Source organism: Diospyros lotus, chromosome 3, assembly GCF_014633365.1.
Source record: "Diospyros lotus cultivar Yz01 chromosome 3, ASM1463336v1, whole genome shotgun sequence".
NCBI classification, from domain to species: Eukaryota; Viridiplantae; Streptophyta; class Magnoliopsida; order Ericales; family Ebenaceae; genus Diospyros; species Diospyros lotus.
In genome coordinates this window covers 27805984-27822212 of record NC_068340.1, presented here as the reverse complement: position 1 = coordinate 27822212, position 16229 = coordinate 27805984, and the positions used below count along the sequence as shown (strand labels likewise).

The window sequence follows — 16229 nt, the reverse complement described above, 5'->3', positions numbered from 1 at the left end:
CATTAGGCCGTCTCTTAACAACTTTAACCTACTCGATTGGTGGAATTTAAGATCTTCCCAAATTCGTTATAAATCCTTCCTGGATTTCGCACGATTCTATTTTATATCCCTGATTGTTGATGATATTTATGTGCATTGTAAAGGAGAGATTATCAATCCAGGGGCACGCCTATTGGACGTCCACAACAGATGAACAATTGGAACACTACCATACCAGCTGCTCCCGGGGAAGTCACCACAAATTGAATCCCCAAAAGTAGAGATGCAGAACGAAGGAAAAGCATTCTTGTCGAGAGCCTGATGGGTACCTGATTAAAAACTCTAGTAGAAGAAGCATAAAACTAAGACAAACCATTAAGGAGTTCTCTTTTTTCTTTTCTTCAATGCCACAGCTTTGCTCCTAAAGCTTGTGTGGATCACCATGCACTATAACAGACCCATATTGACAAACCATAACATAGATTTTGCGACATTTAAAGCAGGGGATTCAGCGTCATGGTGAAGAGTCAAATTCGTGAAGGTTTTAGGCTAAATGTGGCCTATTATATACTAAAAGTTATACTGAGCTTCAACCTACTTTTTTGGGCTAAATAGGCTAAACTTTTATTATGCACAAGAAGACTGTTAAGCTATCATATTCCTAAAATTATTGTTCACGTGATATGAGAAGGCTAGCCTGCATCTCTTTCAAGGTGAAACTCTAGTTGCAAGTCAAGGTAGAGAAACATGATCACAAGCTGAAACTAAAACATGATCAAATGCATTTAGTAGAATCCATCTATCTATATTTATAAGAGAAGAACAAATGGCACCATAACTAAATGAAGACTACTTTCTAAGTTTGTGTATATTGAGGAGGTTGTATATATCTTTCAAATACATGAAATCTTAATACCTATAAATCCTTCTATACAACAACATATCAAGTGCCTTTACCCACTATTTAAGGTCAACAACGGCATATAAATATTCTTCTTACGCTATCAAAATATATATTAGAAAGGCAAAATTATATTGTAAGAAACCTAACTACCACTTCAAGGAAGACATGCTATGATCTCCTCTTCAGGAATGGCACCACGGGGAGCAATTCAGCAAGAATGAACATGTCTGAACGTCCTTGCTCGTCTCCTCAGAACTACAAAGTTGTACAAACTTCAGGCAAATGATGAAATACCAACTACATGATGAAGCTCTATTTGTATGCATCTGACCAATAGTCCACCCAATCAAACAGCAGTAAATACTTGAGAGAGGCTACTGTCAAGTCGACAGGTTTGTCTAACTTGCTGGCACCACACCTGTCACTAATAAGATTATTACTAGGTTTTGAGTTTTTAAAAACAAAGAAAAAAAAAAAAGTATGTCCAATATCATGAAATTACCTAATATCAAGGAGTCAGGGACCCTTGAAATAAATGGGCAGTGGTTATCCTTGCTAACTTAATTCTGGAGTACATGACATCATCCCATGGCTCAGTTAAAAATCATAGTAAAAGGAAGTACTGTCAGTGGAGATGGATGCAACTTACACTTTGTTCTGAAGCTTATAGAATTTTCCTTGCCCTGAGATATGAATACATCAGAAAAAATGCCACGACGGAGCCAACAATTATTCCTGCCGTTGTCAGCCAAAATGCAAACTACACAAAAAAAGGTAGAAATAATACAAGAGTGTCACTGTCACCACATACAACCAAAGCAAGGTAGAGTATAGAGAGATCCAACAGGAAATACCACATGTTCTTCAAGATAGGACTTCAAGTTCATGCCAAATATACCTGCAACCAGTAAAATAACAGGAACTTGAGTTGGGCTCACGAACACAGACATTCTACAACCTCCTGCCCCAGTTCTTTTTAAATTTTTTTTTTCATAAGTTTGGATTGTCCATGAAAATTAAATCATCAAATATTGTTGATTCCAGGCCAGAAAGATTGGAATCATTCCTTAATTTAAGAGATTGATTGGCCAAATCATCCCTAGTTTAGAGACTAATTTTGAGGAGTAATTATCAGCCTATCCTTTTGAACACTTTCCTATTTTCTGCAGTCAACCTTTCATCCTTTTCTGTACAGCCCATCTTTCCTAGTTTAGCACAAATGTAATCTTTCCTATGGTGTAAATTAGTAACCCTATAAATAGGGCTGTACCACACATGTAAAAGATAATATACAGTTTTATTTCTCCTATTTCTCACATGGTATCAGAGCCTTAGTTTCACTCTTCTCATTGCCTTCATTGTTTGATTACTGTTTGCCTTCATCGCCACAGTGTTGCCTTCACTGTTTTACACTTTTAGGGCCTTTACTGCCTAATATAACTACCAACTATTGTACTATGTTAGAAATCTCCAAAACAACCACTCCTATTGGCTGTAGTAGATGTTGTTCAGTTTGAACAACCACCTGCTAATATTCCTATTTGTTGAATATTGATTCAAAATTGCTGATTTAGTGGGTTGATTGGGTCAAAAATCTGTTTACTGATTTAGTGGATTGATTGGATCAAAATTATGTTTATTGATTTAGTGGGTTGAGATAATTTCGTTTTTTAAATTTAAATCCAACAATAAATCTTATTTTCTTGTTATTCAATTGACATGTATTGCCTATTTAAAGGCATGATGATATGAATAAATAAAATGAGATTACAACCTTTCACATTCATGTTTTTTTTCAGCTTTTGTTCGTTAACTTGATAGCTACCAATGTCTCTAAAATTCTAACAGTGGTATCAGAGCATTCAATGATCTTAAGGGGTCTGTGAGAGAGAACCCATCAACGCCTTTTTTATTTCTATGGCTTCCACCAACACATCATCTCTTTCACTACCAGTTTTTTATGGAGAAAATTATCAAGTATGGGCTACCAAAATGAAAGCTCATTTGAGAGGTCTCAGTTTATGGCAGTGGGTCGAAAGTGAAAGAGAGATACCTTCGCTTGGCAACAATACTACAACAATCGAAGAGGAAACGTTCTTTTAGTTGGTGAGAAGTGCACCAAGAAGAATTTTTTGGAGAGAAGTGCTCCTTGAAATTGAATTGTTTTTTTTTTCAACATTTGAAGGAAGTATTGATTGTGATGAGAAGTGCATCAAGAAGTGAAGAGAAGTGCTTCACAATTGGGAGGAAATTTGGAGAGAAGTGCTCCATACAAAGTTGAAGTTTTGCAACTTTGAATCAAGGAGGAATGTTGAATATTGATTCAAAATTGCTAATTTAGTGGGTTGATTGGGTCAAAAATCTGTTTACTGATTTAGTGGATTGATTGGATCAAAATTATGTTTATTGATTTAGTGGGTTGAGATAATTTCGTTTTTTAAATTTAAATCCAACAATAAATCTTATTTTCTTGTTATTCAATTGACATGTATTGCCTATTTAAAGGCATGATGATATGAATAAATAAAATGAGATTACAACCTTTCACATTCATGTTTTTTTTCAACTTTTGTTCGTTAACTTGATAGCTACCAATGTCTCTAAAATTCCAACACTATTAGTGAGCTACAAGGGATGCACCATTCATATCGCCCTCCAGGCGGGAACTATCTCCAATGGTCTCAAGTAGTAATATAAACTAAAGGCCCAAAACTAAAGGATATGGAGAAAAATAAATTCTCTATTTTCTGTATATCAAATACACTGATTCCTCTTGGGATGTCCTCCCTTGCAGGGGGCCCTGTCGCACGGTCCCATGATTTTCAGTAGGGAAATACACTTATTCCTCTTGGGATGTCCTCCCTTGCGGGGGCCCCCGTCGCTCGGTCCCACGATTTTTAGCAGGAAAATACACTAATTCCTCTCTTTCTTATAGAGGAAGAGTATAATGTAATAGGAAAGAACAAAAAAAAAAGGGGGAAGAATATACATAATATTCCTACAAATACAATATGCTCTATCAGTCAAGTGATTTGGGATATCAATTACATAAATTGGAGATAAATCCCACTAATCAAGGGGAAATTAGCTCCTTCCCATTTCTACACGCCCCCTCAAGCTGGCTTAAAGATATCTTTCATGGTAAGCCTGCTCACTAATTTTTCAAACTGATTTTTGAGTAACCCCTTTGTAAGAACATTGGCGACTTGATCCACTGTTGGAATATAAGGCATACAGATTATCCCAGTGTTAATTTTCTCCTTAATAAAGTGCTTATTCACCTCTACATGCTTCATTCTGTCATGGAGTACCAGATTGTGGGCAATGGAAATTGCAGCTTTATTATCACAATAAACCTTGGCCGATAAGGAAGTGGAGACCTTTAGTCTTCTAGTAACTTCTCTATCCACATAACCTCACAAATACTGTGAGCTACTAAATGAAATTTAGCTTTAGCACTACTTCTAGCCATCACGTTTTGTTTCTTACTCCTCTAAGTGACAAAATTACCTCTCACGAAGGTGCAATAGCCCAACGTAGATCTTCTATTAGTAACATTACTTGCCCAGTCCATGTCTGTATAGGCCTCTACTTGAAGGTGTCCTCATTTTTTGAAGAGCAAACCTTTTCTGAGTGTTCCCTTTAGATACCTTAGAATTCTGTAGGTGGCTTCAAAGTGCTGTGAGCCTGGTGAGTGCATAAATTGACTTACTATACTTATTGCAAATGCTATATCACGTCGGGTGTGGGATAGATAGATGAGTCTGCCCACAAGTTTTTGGTATTTCTCCCATTCTACCACATCTTTGGCTTCGGTAGGTTGTAGCTTCAAGTTAGGTTTGATGGGAGTTTCGACTATCTTACACCCAAGCATTCTTGTTTCATTGAGTAAATCTAGGACATACTTATGTTGGTTGATAAAAATTCCCTCCTTAGATCTTGCAAATTCCATCCCAAGTAAGTACTTTAGGGGTCCAAAATCCTTGATCTCAAACTCATGTACTAGTTTCCTCTTAAGTTCTCCAATCTCTGCCCTATCATCACTAATCATTATTATATTATCCACATTTACAATTAAAATAGCCCTCTTACCATCTCTAGAGTGCTTGAAGAACATTTTGTGGTCGACTTGGCTCTGAGTATAACCATAGCTCTTCATTGTCTTTCCAAATCTTTCAAGCCATACTCTTGGAGATTGTTTTAGACCATACAAGGATTTTTTTAGTCTGCATACTTCGTTGGTACTGAGGCTCTTCTCAAATCTAGGTGGGAGGTCCATAAACACTTCTTCCTCAAAATCGCCATTTAGGAAGGTATTCTTTATATTGAGTTGGTGTAGAGGCTAATCGAAATTCACCACAAGAGAGAAAAGGACTCAAATATAGTTTATCTTTGCCACCGGAACAAAGGTCTCTGGATAGTCAATGCCGTATGTTTGGGTGAACCTCTTGGCAACAAGTCTTACCTTGTACCTTTCTATGCTCCCATCTACCTTACATTTTACAGTGAAGACCTACTTACAATCTACAGTTGTCTTGCCTCTCGGTAGCTCCACAATCTCCTAAGTCCCTTTATTTTCAAAAGCATTCATCTCCTTCTTTACCGCTAACTTCCAATCTGGGTCACCTAGAGCATCCTAAATAGTTCTTGGAACATGCATGTTAAAAATATTGGAAAGAAAGGCTTTACGGTGATTGTATAGTTTGTGGAATGACAAGTATTTGGCAATAGGGTGTTTGGTACAAGATCTCACTCCTTTTCTAGTAGCAATAGGGACATCAAGATCGGACAAATCAAATGAGAAAGAATCCGAAGGAGTAAGTTTAGAGTTACCTTGAGAAAAAGAAAGACCATCATTCAGAGATGTTGTTCAGTTGTTAGAGAAATGTTTGGATTGATAGTATTCTTCTGAGTTTGCCTTCTCGTATAAAATTGAAGCTCTGGTTTTGGATTGTTTTGATTCGCTTGTGGTAATTCCCCCCTGGCTCCAACCCCATCATGCTAGGCACTTGTGAACTAAACACATCTAGTTCCTTAATGTTTTGAACATTTGTTTCCTCAGATTGTTTAACAAAGTGAAGTGGAGTGTCAATCATGGTTGGAAGAGGTTCATGGATTTTTAGAAAAGTATCGTCTTCAACATGAAGTTTCAGAAAATTATCTTTTTCCAAAATATTCTCCCCTTGAAGATGATTTTTGGAAAAATACTGTTGATTCTTGAGAAAAGACATCCATACTTATATGAGTTTTTTTGGTCATAGGGTTAAAGCACTTGTATACTTTTTTATTTGGAGCATAGCTCAGAAAACACACTTTTCAGCTGTGGGATCCAATTTGGAGCGAAATATTTGTAAAATATAAACAAAGCAAGTGCATCCAAAGACCGTTAAGGGTAACTCAGAATATAATTGGCACATGGGGAAAAGTGTTTTTAAAGAATGTAAAAGACTTTCAAAGTTTAGAATACGAGTGGGGCATTCGATTGATGAGATAGAAAACAGTTAAAATTGCATCGTCCTAGAGGTATTTGGGGACGTGCATGGAAAACATAATAGTCCTAGCTACTTTGAGTAAATGTCTATTTTTGCGTTCAACAATGCCATTTTGTTGGGGGGTTTCACAACAAGTAAATTGATCTAAAATTCCTTTTTCTTTAAAAAAAAAAAATCCAAAGATTCATTAAAAAATTATGTTCCATTATATGATCAAAAAATACAAATTTTTGTGTTAAATTGGGCTTCAATCATATGAAAGAAATCCTTAAAAATTCTAGACACGTTTGATTTCTTGACAAGTAAGTAAACCCAACAAAATCTAGTATGATTATCAATAAAAGTTACTGTGAAGCTTAGGAAGTAAACCTAGCTTTTAATATGTATAAAATCACTTATTTAAATTCATAGACTATACACCTATATATATATACAAATACAATGGGCCATAGGCCATGGGCTCTATCATAGGATTAACCCTAGACTATAACCATATAACTCAACACTCCCCCTCAAGTTGGAGCATATATATCATATGCGCCAAGCTTGCTACAAATATACTCAATTCGAGGACCTTGAGAGAGTTAGTGAAGATATCTGCTAACTGATCATTGGAATTGACAAAATCTGTGGTAATACAGCCAGATAAAATCTTCTCTCGAATGAAGTGACAATCTATCTCAATATGTTTGGTCCTCTCATGAAAGACTGGATTGGAAGCAATATGTAATGCAGCTTGATTGTCGCAAATTAATCTCATCTGTGATATCTCCCCAAACTTGAGCTCCTGAAGCAATTGTTTTAACCAGATAAATTCACACGTTGCCAAAGTCATAGCACGATATTCTGTTTCGGCACTCGACCTAGCAACAACCTCCTGCTTCTTACTTTTCCAAGATACTAGGTTTCCTCTAACCAGAACACAATATCCTGAAGTAGATTGTGTATCAGAAGGAGAACCTAACCCAATCAGCATCAGAATATCCGACTACTTGAGTATGACCTCTGTCCTCATACAATAGTTCTATACCTAGAGCTCCCTTAATATACATGAGAATCCGAACTACCGCATTCCAGTGGCTATCACAAGGAGACTGTAAAAACTGACTGACAACACTGACTGAGAAAGAAATATCTAGGTGAGTGATAGTGAGATAATTAAGTTTTCCGACTAGCTTGCAGTATCTTCTAGGATCAACAAGAGGCTCCCCCTATCCTGGTAAGAGCTTTACATTAGGGTCTATAGGAGAATCTATAGGTTTACGATCAAGCATCCCAGTTTCTTCCAAAATGTCTAAGACATACTTCTGTTGAGAGATAACAACACCAGAACTGAACTGAGCAACTTCTATGCCAAGAAAGTATTTCAGTAACCCCAAGTCCTTAGTCTGAAAATGATGGAAAATATGTTTCTTCAACTGAATAATACCATCCTGATTATCACCGGTAATAACAATATCATCAACATAAACAACCAAGTATATACACCTACCCTGTGATGTGTGTTTATAAAAAATCGAATGATCAGACTCACTATGAGTCATACCAAAGTCTTGAATGACAGCACTGAAACGACCAAACCAGACTCGAGGAGACTACTTCAACCCATATAGTGAGCGACGGAGTTTACAAACCTGCCCAGACTCCCCCTGAGCAACAAACCCAGGAGGTTGCTCCATGTAAGAAGGCATTCTTAATGTTCAGTTGATACAACGGCCAGTGACGCATAGCTGCTATAGAGAAACAAACGCACATAGGACATCTTAGCAACAGGGGAAAAAGTGTCACCATAATCAAGACCATAAACCTGAGTATACCATTTGGCAACCAAACGAGCCTTGAGGCGATCAACCTGCCCATCAAGACCCACCTTGATAGTATAGATCCAACGACAGCCGACAAGAGATTTCCTTGGGGGTAAAGAAACCAAATCCCAAGTACCATTGGAATGCAAAGCAGTCATCTCATCCACCATTGCTTGTCGCCACCCCGGATCAGAAAGTGCCTCACTAATAGTCTTAGGTACTGAAACAGAGGATAAGGAAGACACAAAAGCACAAAAAAGAGATGAGAGACGGTGATAGCTAAGAAAATTATAAATGGGGTGAGGATTGTGAGAAGAACGGGTACCTTTCTAAAGGGCAATAGAAAGCATATCCTCAGAAGGCAAGACCGTGGCAGGTGGAGAGACTGGAGCAGGATGTGAGGCAGCAGGAGTCGCTGAAGTAGTAGGAGATGTGGGAGAAGGCGCAAGAACAACATCTCCACCAGGAGGAGACCGAGTTGACTAGGACCCTAGACATCGGAATGAACTAAAGCAAACGGGGACATAGCCCGATTATTGACACGCTTTGGAAAAGAAGTGCGAGACTGTTTTCCAAGTTGACAAGACTCACAATGAAAAGACGACAAACTAGATAAATTGTGGATCATCTTCTGAAACTTAGCCAAACTAGGATGTCCCAAACGATTGTGGAGAAGAGTAGGAGACTCAGTCACCGAGCAAGCAATAGGCGATGCAGGAAGGTTGAGATGATAGAGACCTTGCGACTCACATCCGACACCAATCATTTGTCTCGTACCGCGATCCTGGATAGTAACGGAATGATCATCAAAGGTGATAGAACAATTTAAGGCACGTGTAAGTTTACTAATAGAGACAAGATTAAAGAGACAATGAGGAAGATAAATGACAGAATCTAAAGGCAGAGAAGGTAAGGGTTTGGCAGTGCTAATAGCTTTAGCAACCGCTTTGGACCCATTGGCTAATGTTACATAAGGTAAAGAAATAGAATTAGTAAAATGAGAGAACAAATGGGGATTACCAGATATATGGTTAGAAGCACCTAAGTCCAGAACCCATGGTCCCAAAGAGGATGACTGAGCGAGACAGGTAGTGGAATCACCAGAGTGGGCGACAGAAGCAACTGTGGATAAGGTTTATTGGGAAGTCTTATACTTGAGATACTCATCATAGTCAGCCCCAGTAAGAAGGACAGATTGCGGTGGATGACCATCAAAGGACTTAGATCGAAAACCATCAGCATGAGCAACATTAACACGAGGAGGGCAGCTATGCAACTTATAACACTGTTGCTTAGTATGCCCCCACTTGTGACAATAGTTACACTTGGGGTGTTTATCCCGATTACCACAATCTTCTTCTTGTTCGCCATTACTCTGAACCTGTGAAGCCATGACTGAATGATCACCTGCAGAAGAGGGAGGCACCGTAGGAACAGATGAAACTCGAAGAAGACGAGAATACACTTCATCCATAGTAGGTACAGTAGGACTAACAAGAATCTGATCACGAATGGGAGCAAGCTCAGGACCAATGGCAGCAAGAGTACACACCATGAAGAACTTATCCCGTTGAGCTAGATCCTCCGCAGCAATCTTACCAACAGGTAACAAGGAGTTAAATTCAGCTTTAATAGAAGCCATCCGACCAAGAAAATCAGGAAGAGTCAAACCCTATTGTCGTAAACTGAGCAGATTAGACACCACTAAATATAGGTGCTGAATGTCATTAGTGTATAACGTCTTGGCCTGAGCCCACAATTCACAGCACGTGGTATAGTTAGTATAGATTGGATGAAGAGAGGGATCAATTGACCGCCACAGGAGACTGCACAACAGAGCATTAGCTCTCTGCCACTCAGGTTTGTTTGTGGTCACATTCTCGGCCTTGGTAGTTAGATGATCCTGTAAGCCTTGACCCATACACCATAGTTTAACCGCCTTGGACCAAGAGATATAATTGGAACTACCCATCAACTTCTCAGTAGCAATGGCTGGAGAGGGAGACAAAATACCAGAAAAGGAGCCGGATTTACTAGTACCAGCCATGTTGGATAAAAGGGAGCCCTACAAGATCAACAGATCTGAAACAAAAGGGTTAAATAAGCCAAAAAATAAAGGCTGGATGATCTAGCACAGAGAACAAGTGCGCTGGAGCGACGGCAGACGGCGGATGCCAGTGACCGGCGGTCGCGGATGGCGACGAAACCACCGGGGCTGGGATGGACTGAAGGAGGCGAGTCCAATGGTGAAGACGACGTTGCGATCGGAGCACTGGTGAGAGAGATTGTAGCAAAAACGTCTCCATGAACAATGCGAGAGAGGCGGTGCGTGGTGGCGGCAACGGCGACGATCCTCCGGGGGTCAACAAATCGAAGGTCGGCGAACGCAACGGCGGCGGCGGTGTGCATGATCGGTGGCCGGACGGTGAAGACTCGCAGCTGACCAGTAGCGCGCAAGGTAGAAATGCAGTGGGCGGCGACGGTGGTGGCATGACAGGTTGCGGCGGTCGGTGGCGACGCGACCGACGATGTTCGTCAGTGACGGCGACGGCGACGGCGGTGGCGGCTAGGGTTTGTATGGTGGCTGCTAGAGTTTGTATTTTGACTCTGATACCATGTGAAGCTTAGGAAGTAAACCTAGCTTTTAATATGTATAAAACCACTTAATTAAATTCATAGACTATACACCTATATATATACACAAATACAATGGGCCATGGGCCATGGGCTCTATCATAGGATTAACCCTAGACTATAACCATATAACTCAACAGTTACAAACCATCTTTTGCTAGATAAAGTTGAAATTTTTGAGGGTCCCCAAACTTCACTATGAATCAAATAAAATAGTTTTCAAGGGCAATAGGGTTTTGAAATAAATTTAACACGATGATATTTAGATAAGTGACAACTCTCACATTGAAACATAGAAAGATCCATTCTTTTAAATAACTTAGGAAATAAATGTTTTAAATAAGAAAAACTATGATGGCCTAACTTGAGATGCCATTGCATTATTTGAGTAGAAACAAAAGTCGAATGAGTACCACTCAATTCGTGAGCTTTTTTATTACTGAAAACATCTCCATTCAAATAGTAGAGTCTATTTATCTCTCTAGCACTACCAATCGTCTTCCCCGAGTTATGGTCCTGAAAGGTATAGTAAGAATCAAAGAAAATAACATGACAGTTAGAGTCTTTTGAGAGTTTATTAACATACAAAAGATTGTAGGCAAGTTTAGGAACATGAAGTATTGATTTAAGATCAATACTATCAGAGAGTTTAATGAGACCCTTACTTGCAATAGGTGAAAGACAACTGCCAGCTATTTTTATTTTTTCACTACCAGAACAAGGAATATACGAATTAAATAGATGTGATAAACCGGTCATATGATCAGATGCCCCTGAATCGATGATCTAGCAAGCAGATTTAAAGGAATTAGACAAGGCAAAGGAATTCTACCTAAATAAGCCAATGAACAATTGGGTGTACCAGGTGACAAATTAGACTTAGCAGTTTTAGGAGTTAATTGATCTGCTCTTTACTGAATGGTCCAGCTTCAACTTCATTGGCAGTGGGTTGTGGTCGCTTCTATCTTGGCTTCCAGTTGGTTGGCTTTCCATGGATCAACTAGCAAATTTCTCAGGTATGGCGTGGTTTGTTGTAGTGGTCACACCAAACACGGGGCTTCTCTTCAGCCTTTCGTTGAACAGGAGTATGTTGTCAACTCGCATTAGCATCAGCAATAACAAACGCAGTATTCTCAGTCACACCACTTACGCCATCACTCTTCTTGCCAAGCATAACAAGCCTTCGGCTTTCCTCGCGCCGAACTTCTAAAAAGGCTTCATTGAGTGATGGAAGAGGATTTCTTCTGATGATCCTACCTCGGACCTCAACAAACTCAATGTTGAGTCCAACAAGGAATTTAAACACCCGATTAACATTGACCATTTTTTGATAATGTTTGCAATCGTCAGGACTTTTCCACTCAAGGTGTTGAAGTATGTGGTGACGATGTCGCTACCTTGTCGAATCTCACTGAGCTTCAAGTTGAGTTCGTAGATTTGAGATTGATTACCCAAATCAAAGTACATGGCAATGACATCATCTCAAAGTTCCTTAGCTATAGAGAAACACATGTAGTTTGAACTGATCTCTTCCTCCATGGAGTTCACAAGCCACGTCATCACCATTGAATTCTCGACAGCTTAAGTTTCATGCATTAGGTCTGTATTATCAGGAGTTGGTGTAGCACCCGTCAAGTAATCAATCTTTCCCCGTCCTTGAATGTACATACGGACAGATGGGGACCAACGCAGAAAATTGGTACCACTAAGACAAATAGTAGTAATCTGTACCGAGTGTGAGTTGGAGGAGACTTGAGAGATTCGGAATTGAATGGGATCTACCTGAGGCTGAGAGGTTGGAGTGGCTGTAGATGCAACATCAGACATGGTGGCTGAAGTGGGAATAGAGACAACACCGACATGAGGTTGTGATGTCCAATATCACACCAGTGACTAGTGTCAGATGGCTTTGTTACAGAGGTTGGCCAAGGTCAGATTGTAGATGGCAACCGGATCTAGAGAAGAACGACAATGGTCAATGGCAACCAAATCTAGGTAGCGACCTAAGACTAATCGATGACCGGATTTGGGTGTGTCGGTAGTCAAGGATCAGGCGACGGCCAAGAATTAGACAATGTTGGATCTGGATGGTGTTAGCGATTGAGGATCGACAGCGGCCTAAAGCTAGATGACGACCAAGTCTGAGTGATGACAACGGTTGATGGTAAGGCGGCGACCAAAGTGTCAAGCCCTTGAATTAGGGTTGGCAATGTCGGTAATGCCTATTGTAAGAACGAGAGAGAGAGAGAATAAGGGAAGAGAGAAATTGAGAGGGAAGGATGATTATTCATTCATTCAATCGGTATCCTTCCTTGATGTCGTAGGTCTCTTTTATAGAGGACCTCTAGCCAATTTAACAACTCCTCTTCTAACTACTTAACAAGCTAATGATTAGTTGTTATACAATCAACCTATTCCCGCCTATTAACCAACCGACTCCTTTAGTTAGACCCTAACAATTTACAAGGTCAGTACCCTCCCAATTACAACATTGCACTAGGGTCGTGATACGGAGTTTGGGCGACGGCGAAGGGATGAAGGTATGGTTGCCTAGGGTTTCACAGTGAACGACTATGATTGATTGGCTACCTAGGGTTTCATAGTGAACGACTGTGATTTAATTCCTGCTCTGATACCATACAAACTAAAGGCCCAAAACTAAAGGATATAGAGAAAAATAAATTCTCTATTTTCTGTATATCAAATACACTTATTCCTCTCTTTCTTAGAGAGGAAGAGTACAACATAATAGGAAAAAACAAAAAAAGGAGAGAAGAATATACATAATATTCCTACAATATACTCTATCAATCAAGTGATTTGGGATATCAATTACATAGATTGGAGATAATTCCCACTAATCAAGGGGAAATTAGCTCCTTTCCATTTCTACAAGTAAGAACTTTTCTTAAGGGCTGAGGAAAGATAGCCCATCTAACTGGACCAATAGCCCAAGCCCCTGATTCGACATTTGTTACCCGAGACGTTGAGGACTCAATGCTGATGTCTTGGCTCTAGAGTTCTATGTAGCTAGAGATAAGTAGAAACTACATGTTTTTGTCTATAGCAAAAGATATTTGGAAAACAATAAAAAGGACCTATTCTAAAGTGCATGATGCCTCAGTTATCTTTGAGATTAAAACAAAAAAAAGTAGTACCAAGCAGGAATCTCTATCGGTGACTTATTATTACAATAGAATGAATGATTACTAGCTTTGGGTTAAATCACTATCAAGACATAAAGATGTTGTGCAATGAAGATGCCACCGCTCTTACTTCCATATTTGAAAGGGACAGGATTGTGGAGTTTTTGGTTAGTCTCAATCCTGAGTATGATCAAGTGAGGGTTCAAATCCTTGGCAAGGAAAAACTTTCTGTGGAGAAAGTTAGTTTTCCTTCATATATCAAAATGGTTGTACATTGACAAAATATATATACATAGAAATTTAATCATATCTCTAAACTAGGAATCTCCTAAGAATTAGCAATCGACTGATCTAGAGAAATTTAGAAACTAAATAATAATGTATAATCTCCTAGTTGTACATTGCCTAAAATATAGAGATCTTGGAATATTCTGACACTTCTATCCTTGAATGAAGTTTTTTCTATGATCCGCAGTGAAGAACATAGAAGAATAGCTACGTTTGGCGAACCTAATCCTGAGGGGTCAGCCGTGATTTCCAACAAGGTGGATGTCTCACGTTCCAAGTCACAAGAAGGAAGAAATGACTCTCACTCTCAATAACAACAACAAAGTCAGGAAGGTTTTTTGTGTTCATACTACAAGAAACCAAAGCATACTAGAGAGACATGTTTTAAGTTTCATGGAAAGGAGATTGTTTTAAATAGGATGGGAGGCTTCCAGAATCTATAGCCCAAAAATCAAGCTCAAGCCCATCTTACAACCAAGGAACCTGGGAGAACCCCAGAAAAAACAGATTCTATTGCAACTTCTAATGTAGGTGAACTCAATGCAGAAGAAATCAGTAAGCTAAAATCATTGCTGAAAACTATTCAAACTAGTTCTTGCTCTCTGACACAGACAGGTATATGTCTTAATTTTGAGAATTTTAATGCTTCACAAACTGTTAGAAATGGGTTATGGATTCTGGATTCAAGAGCCATTGATCACATAACCTACGACTCAACTGTTTTTGAAACCTATAAACCTATGTCTAGTTCCAAAAGAATAATTATAGCCAATGGTCACACAGTTCCTATAGCAAGTTAGGGAAGTGTTATTCTCAATGCATCACTACCTGTTCAAAATGTTCTTCATGTCCCTAACCTTTCTACCAACCTTATGTTCACAAGCTAATCAAAAAATTTTAACTATCGTGTTGTTTTCTCTCCTTATGATTGTGTTTTTCAAGAATTGGGCTTAAGGAAGATGATTGGGGCTACTAAGGAACGAAATGGGCAATACTATCTAAGGAGGGGTTGTGATATCTTTAAAGGGGACTAGTTTATTCTTGCTTACTGATCACAAACTACACCTACCATGACTGAAATTTGACTCCACCATCTCTGTTAAGGCCATCCTCTTTTTAGTCTGTTGCAAACTAAGTTTCCTTCTTTATTTAAGGGTTTAAATGTTACTAGCTTTCACTATGATTGTGAATTCTCTAAATATCACCGAGTGTTCTATCCAATTAGTAATAAACTTTCTTCCATTCCTTTTTCTTTTGTGCCTTATGATGTTTGAGGACTGTTAGAATTATTAGTATATATTATAATTATTATATGTGTGTTTTATTTTGTAATTAGATTAAACCCATAGGTTTAAGGCCCATTATGCTAATTATAAATAACAAATTAAGAGAGACTAATTATAAATAACAAACTAACAAAATAATTAGGTTTTTCTCTTCTAATTATTTTCTCACATGGTATCAAAGCCACCGGAGATTAAAAAAACCCTAGTCGTCGTTGTGTATCGTATTCCAGCCTACTTTTAAACCCTAACTGTCACTACCTATACCGAAACCCCACTATCCGGCCATCGCCTCACCACACCGCCACCACCCTCGAGTTCGCTGCCTCCAGATCGGTCGACTGCTGAAGAATCATCGCCGCTGGACCAGCCACGTGCCCCCATGCACTGCCTCCGACTCCACGTGCCGGCGCATGACAGTGTGTCCGCCGGATTCTCCAGATCTGACCGCCGACGACCCCTAAAGCTATTTCTAGTGTCAAAGTCCTCATCATGTCTAACTTCAGTGATGCAATTTCTACCGATGCTACTTCCGCTTTGGTTTCTGTCGTTGCCCCTACTGTCTCTCAATCCTTTGCTGTCTCCAATCTTGGGACAACCAATATTACCACTATCAAGTTGATAGGATTTGCCAATTATCTCTCATGGACAGCCTCTGTCAAAATGTGGTTCAAAGGGCAAGGTCAAGCGGATCATCT

General features: G+C 39.2%; 1 protein-coding gene across 7 annotated transcripts in view; it reads right to left on the bottom strand.

Annotated features, from left to right (window-relative positions):
• Nucleotides 1–818: 818 nt before the first annotated feature.
• Nucleotides 819–16229, bottom strand: part of LOC127796759 (magnesium transporter MRS2-11, chloroplastic) — a 54060-nt gene continuing 38649 nt past the window's right edge. For 2 of the 7 annotated variants that reach the window (XR_008022083.1, XR_008022079.1), the window contains 4 exons: nucleotides 1738–1781; nucleotides 1533–1643; nucleotides 1386–1449; nucleotides 819–1301 (listed from right to left, as the gene is read on the bottom strand). Coding sequence is in view for 2 of the 7 variants with exons in the window: in XM_052329127.1 (XP_052185087.1) it covers nucleotides 1548–1643; nucleotides 1738–1781 (140 nt within the window). In the remaining 5 variants the exon portion in view is untranslated. Of the gene's footprint in view, nucleotides 1308–1385; nucleotides 1450–1532; nucleotides 1644–1737; nucleotides 1782–16229 lie in introns of those variants that run through there. The other 5 variants (XR_008022081.1, XR_008022082.1, XR_008022080.1 and 2 more) reach the window with 4 other exon arrangements.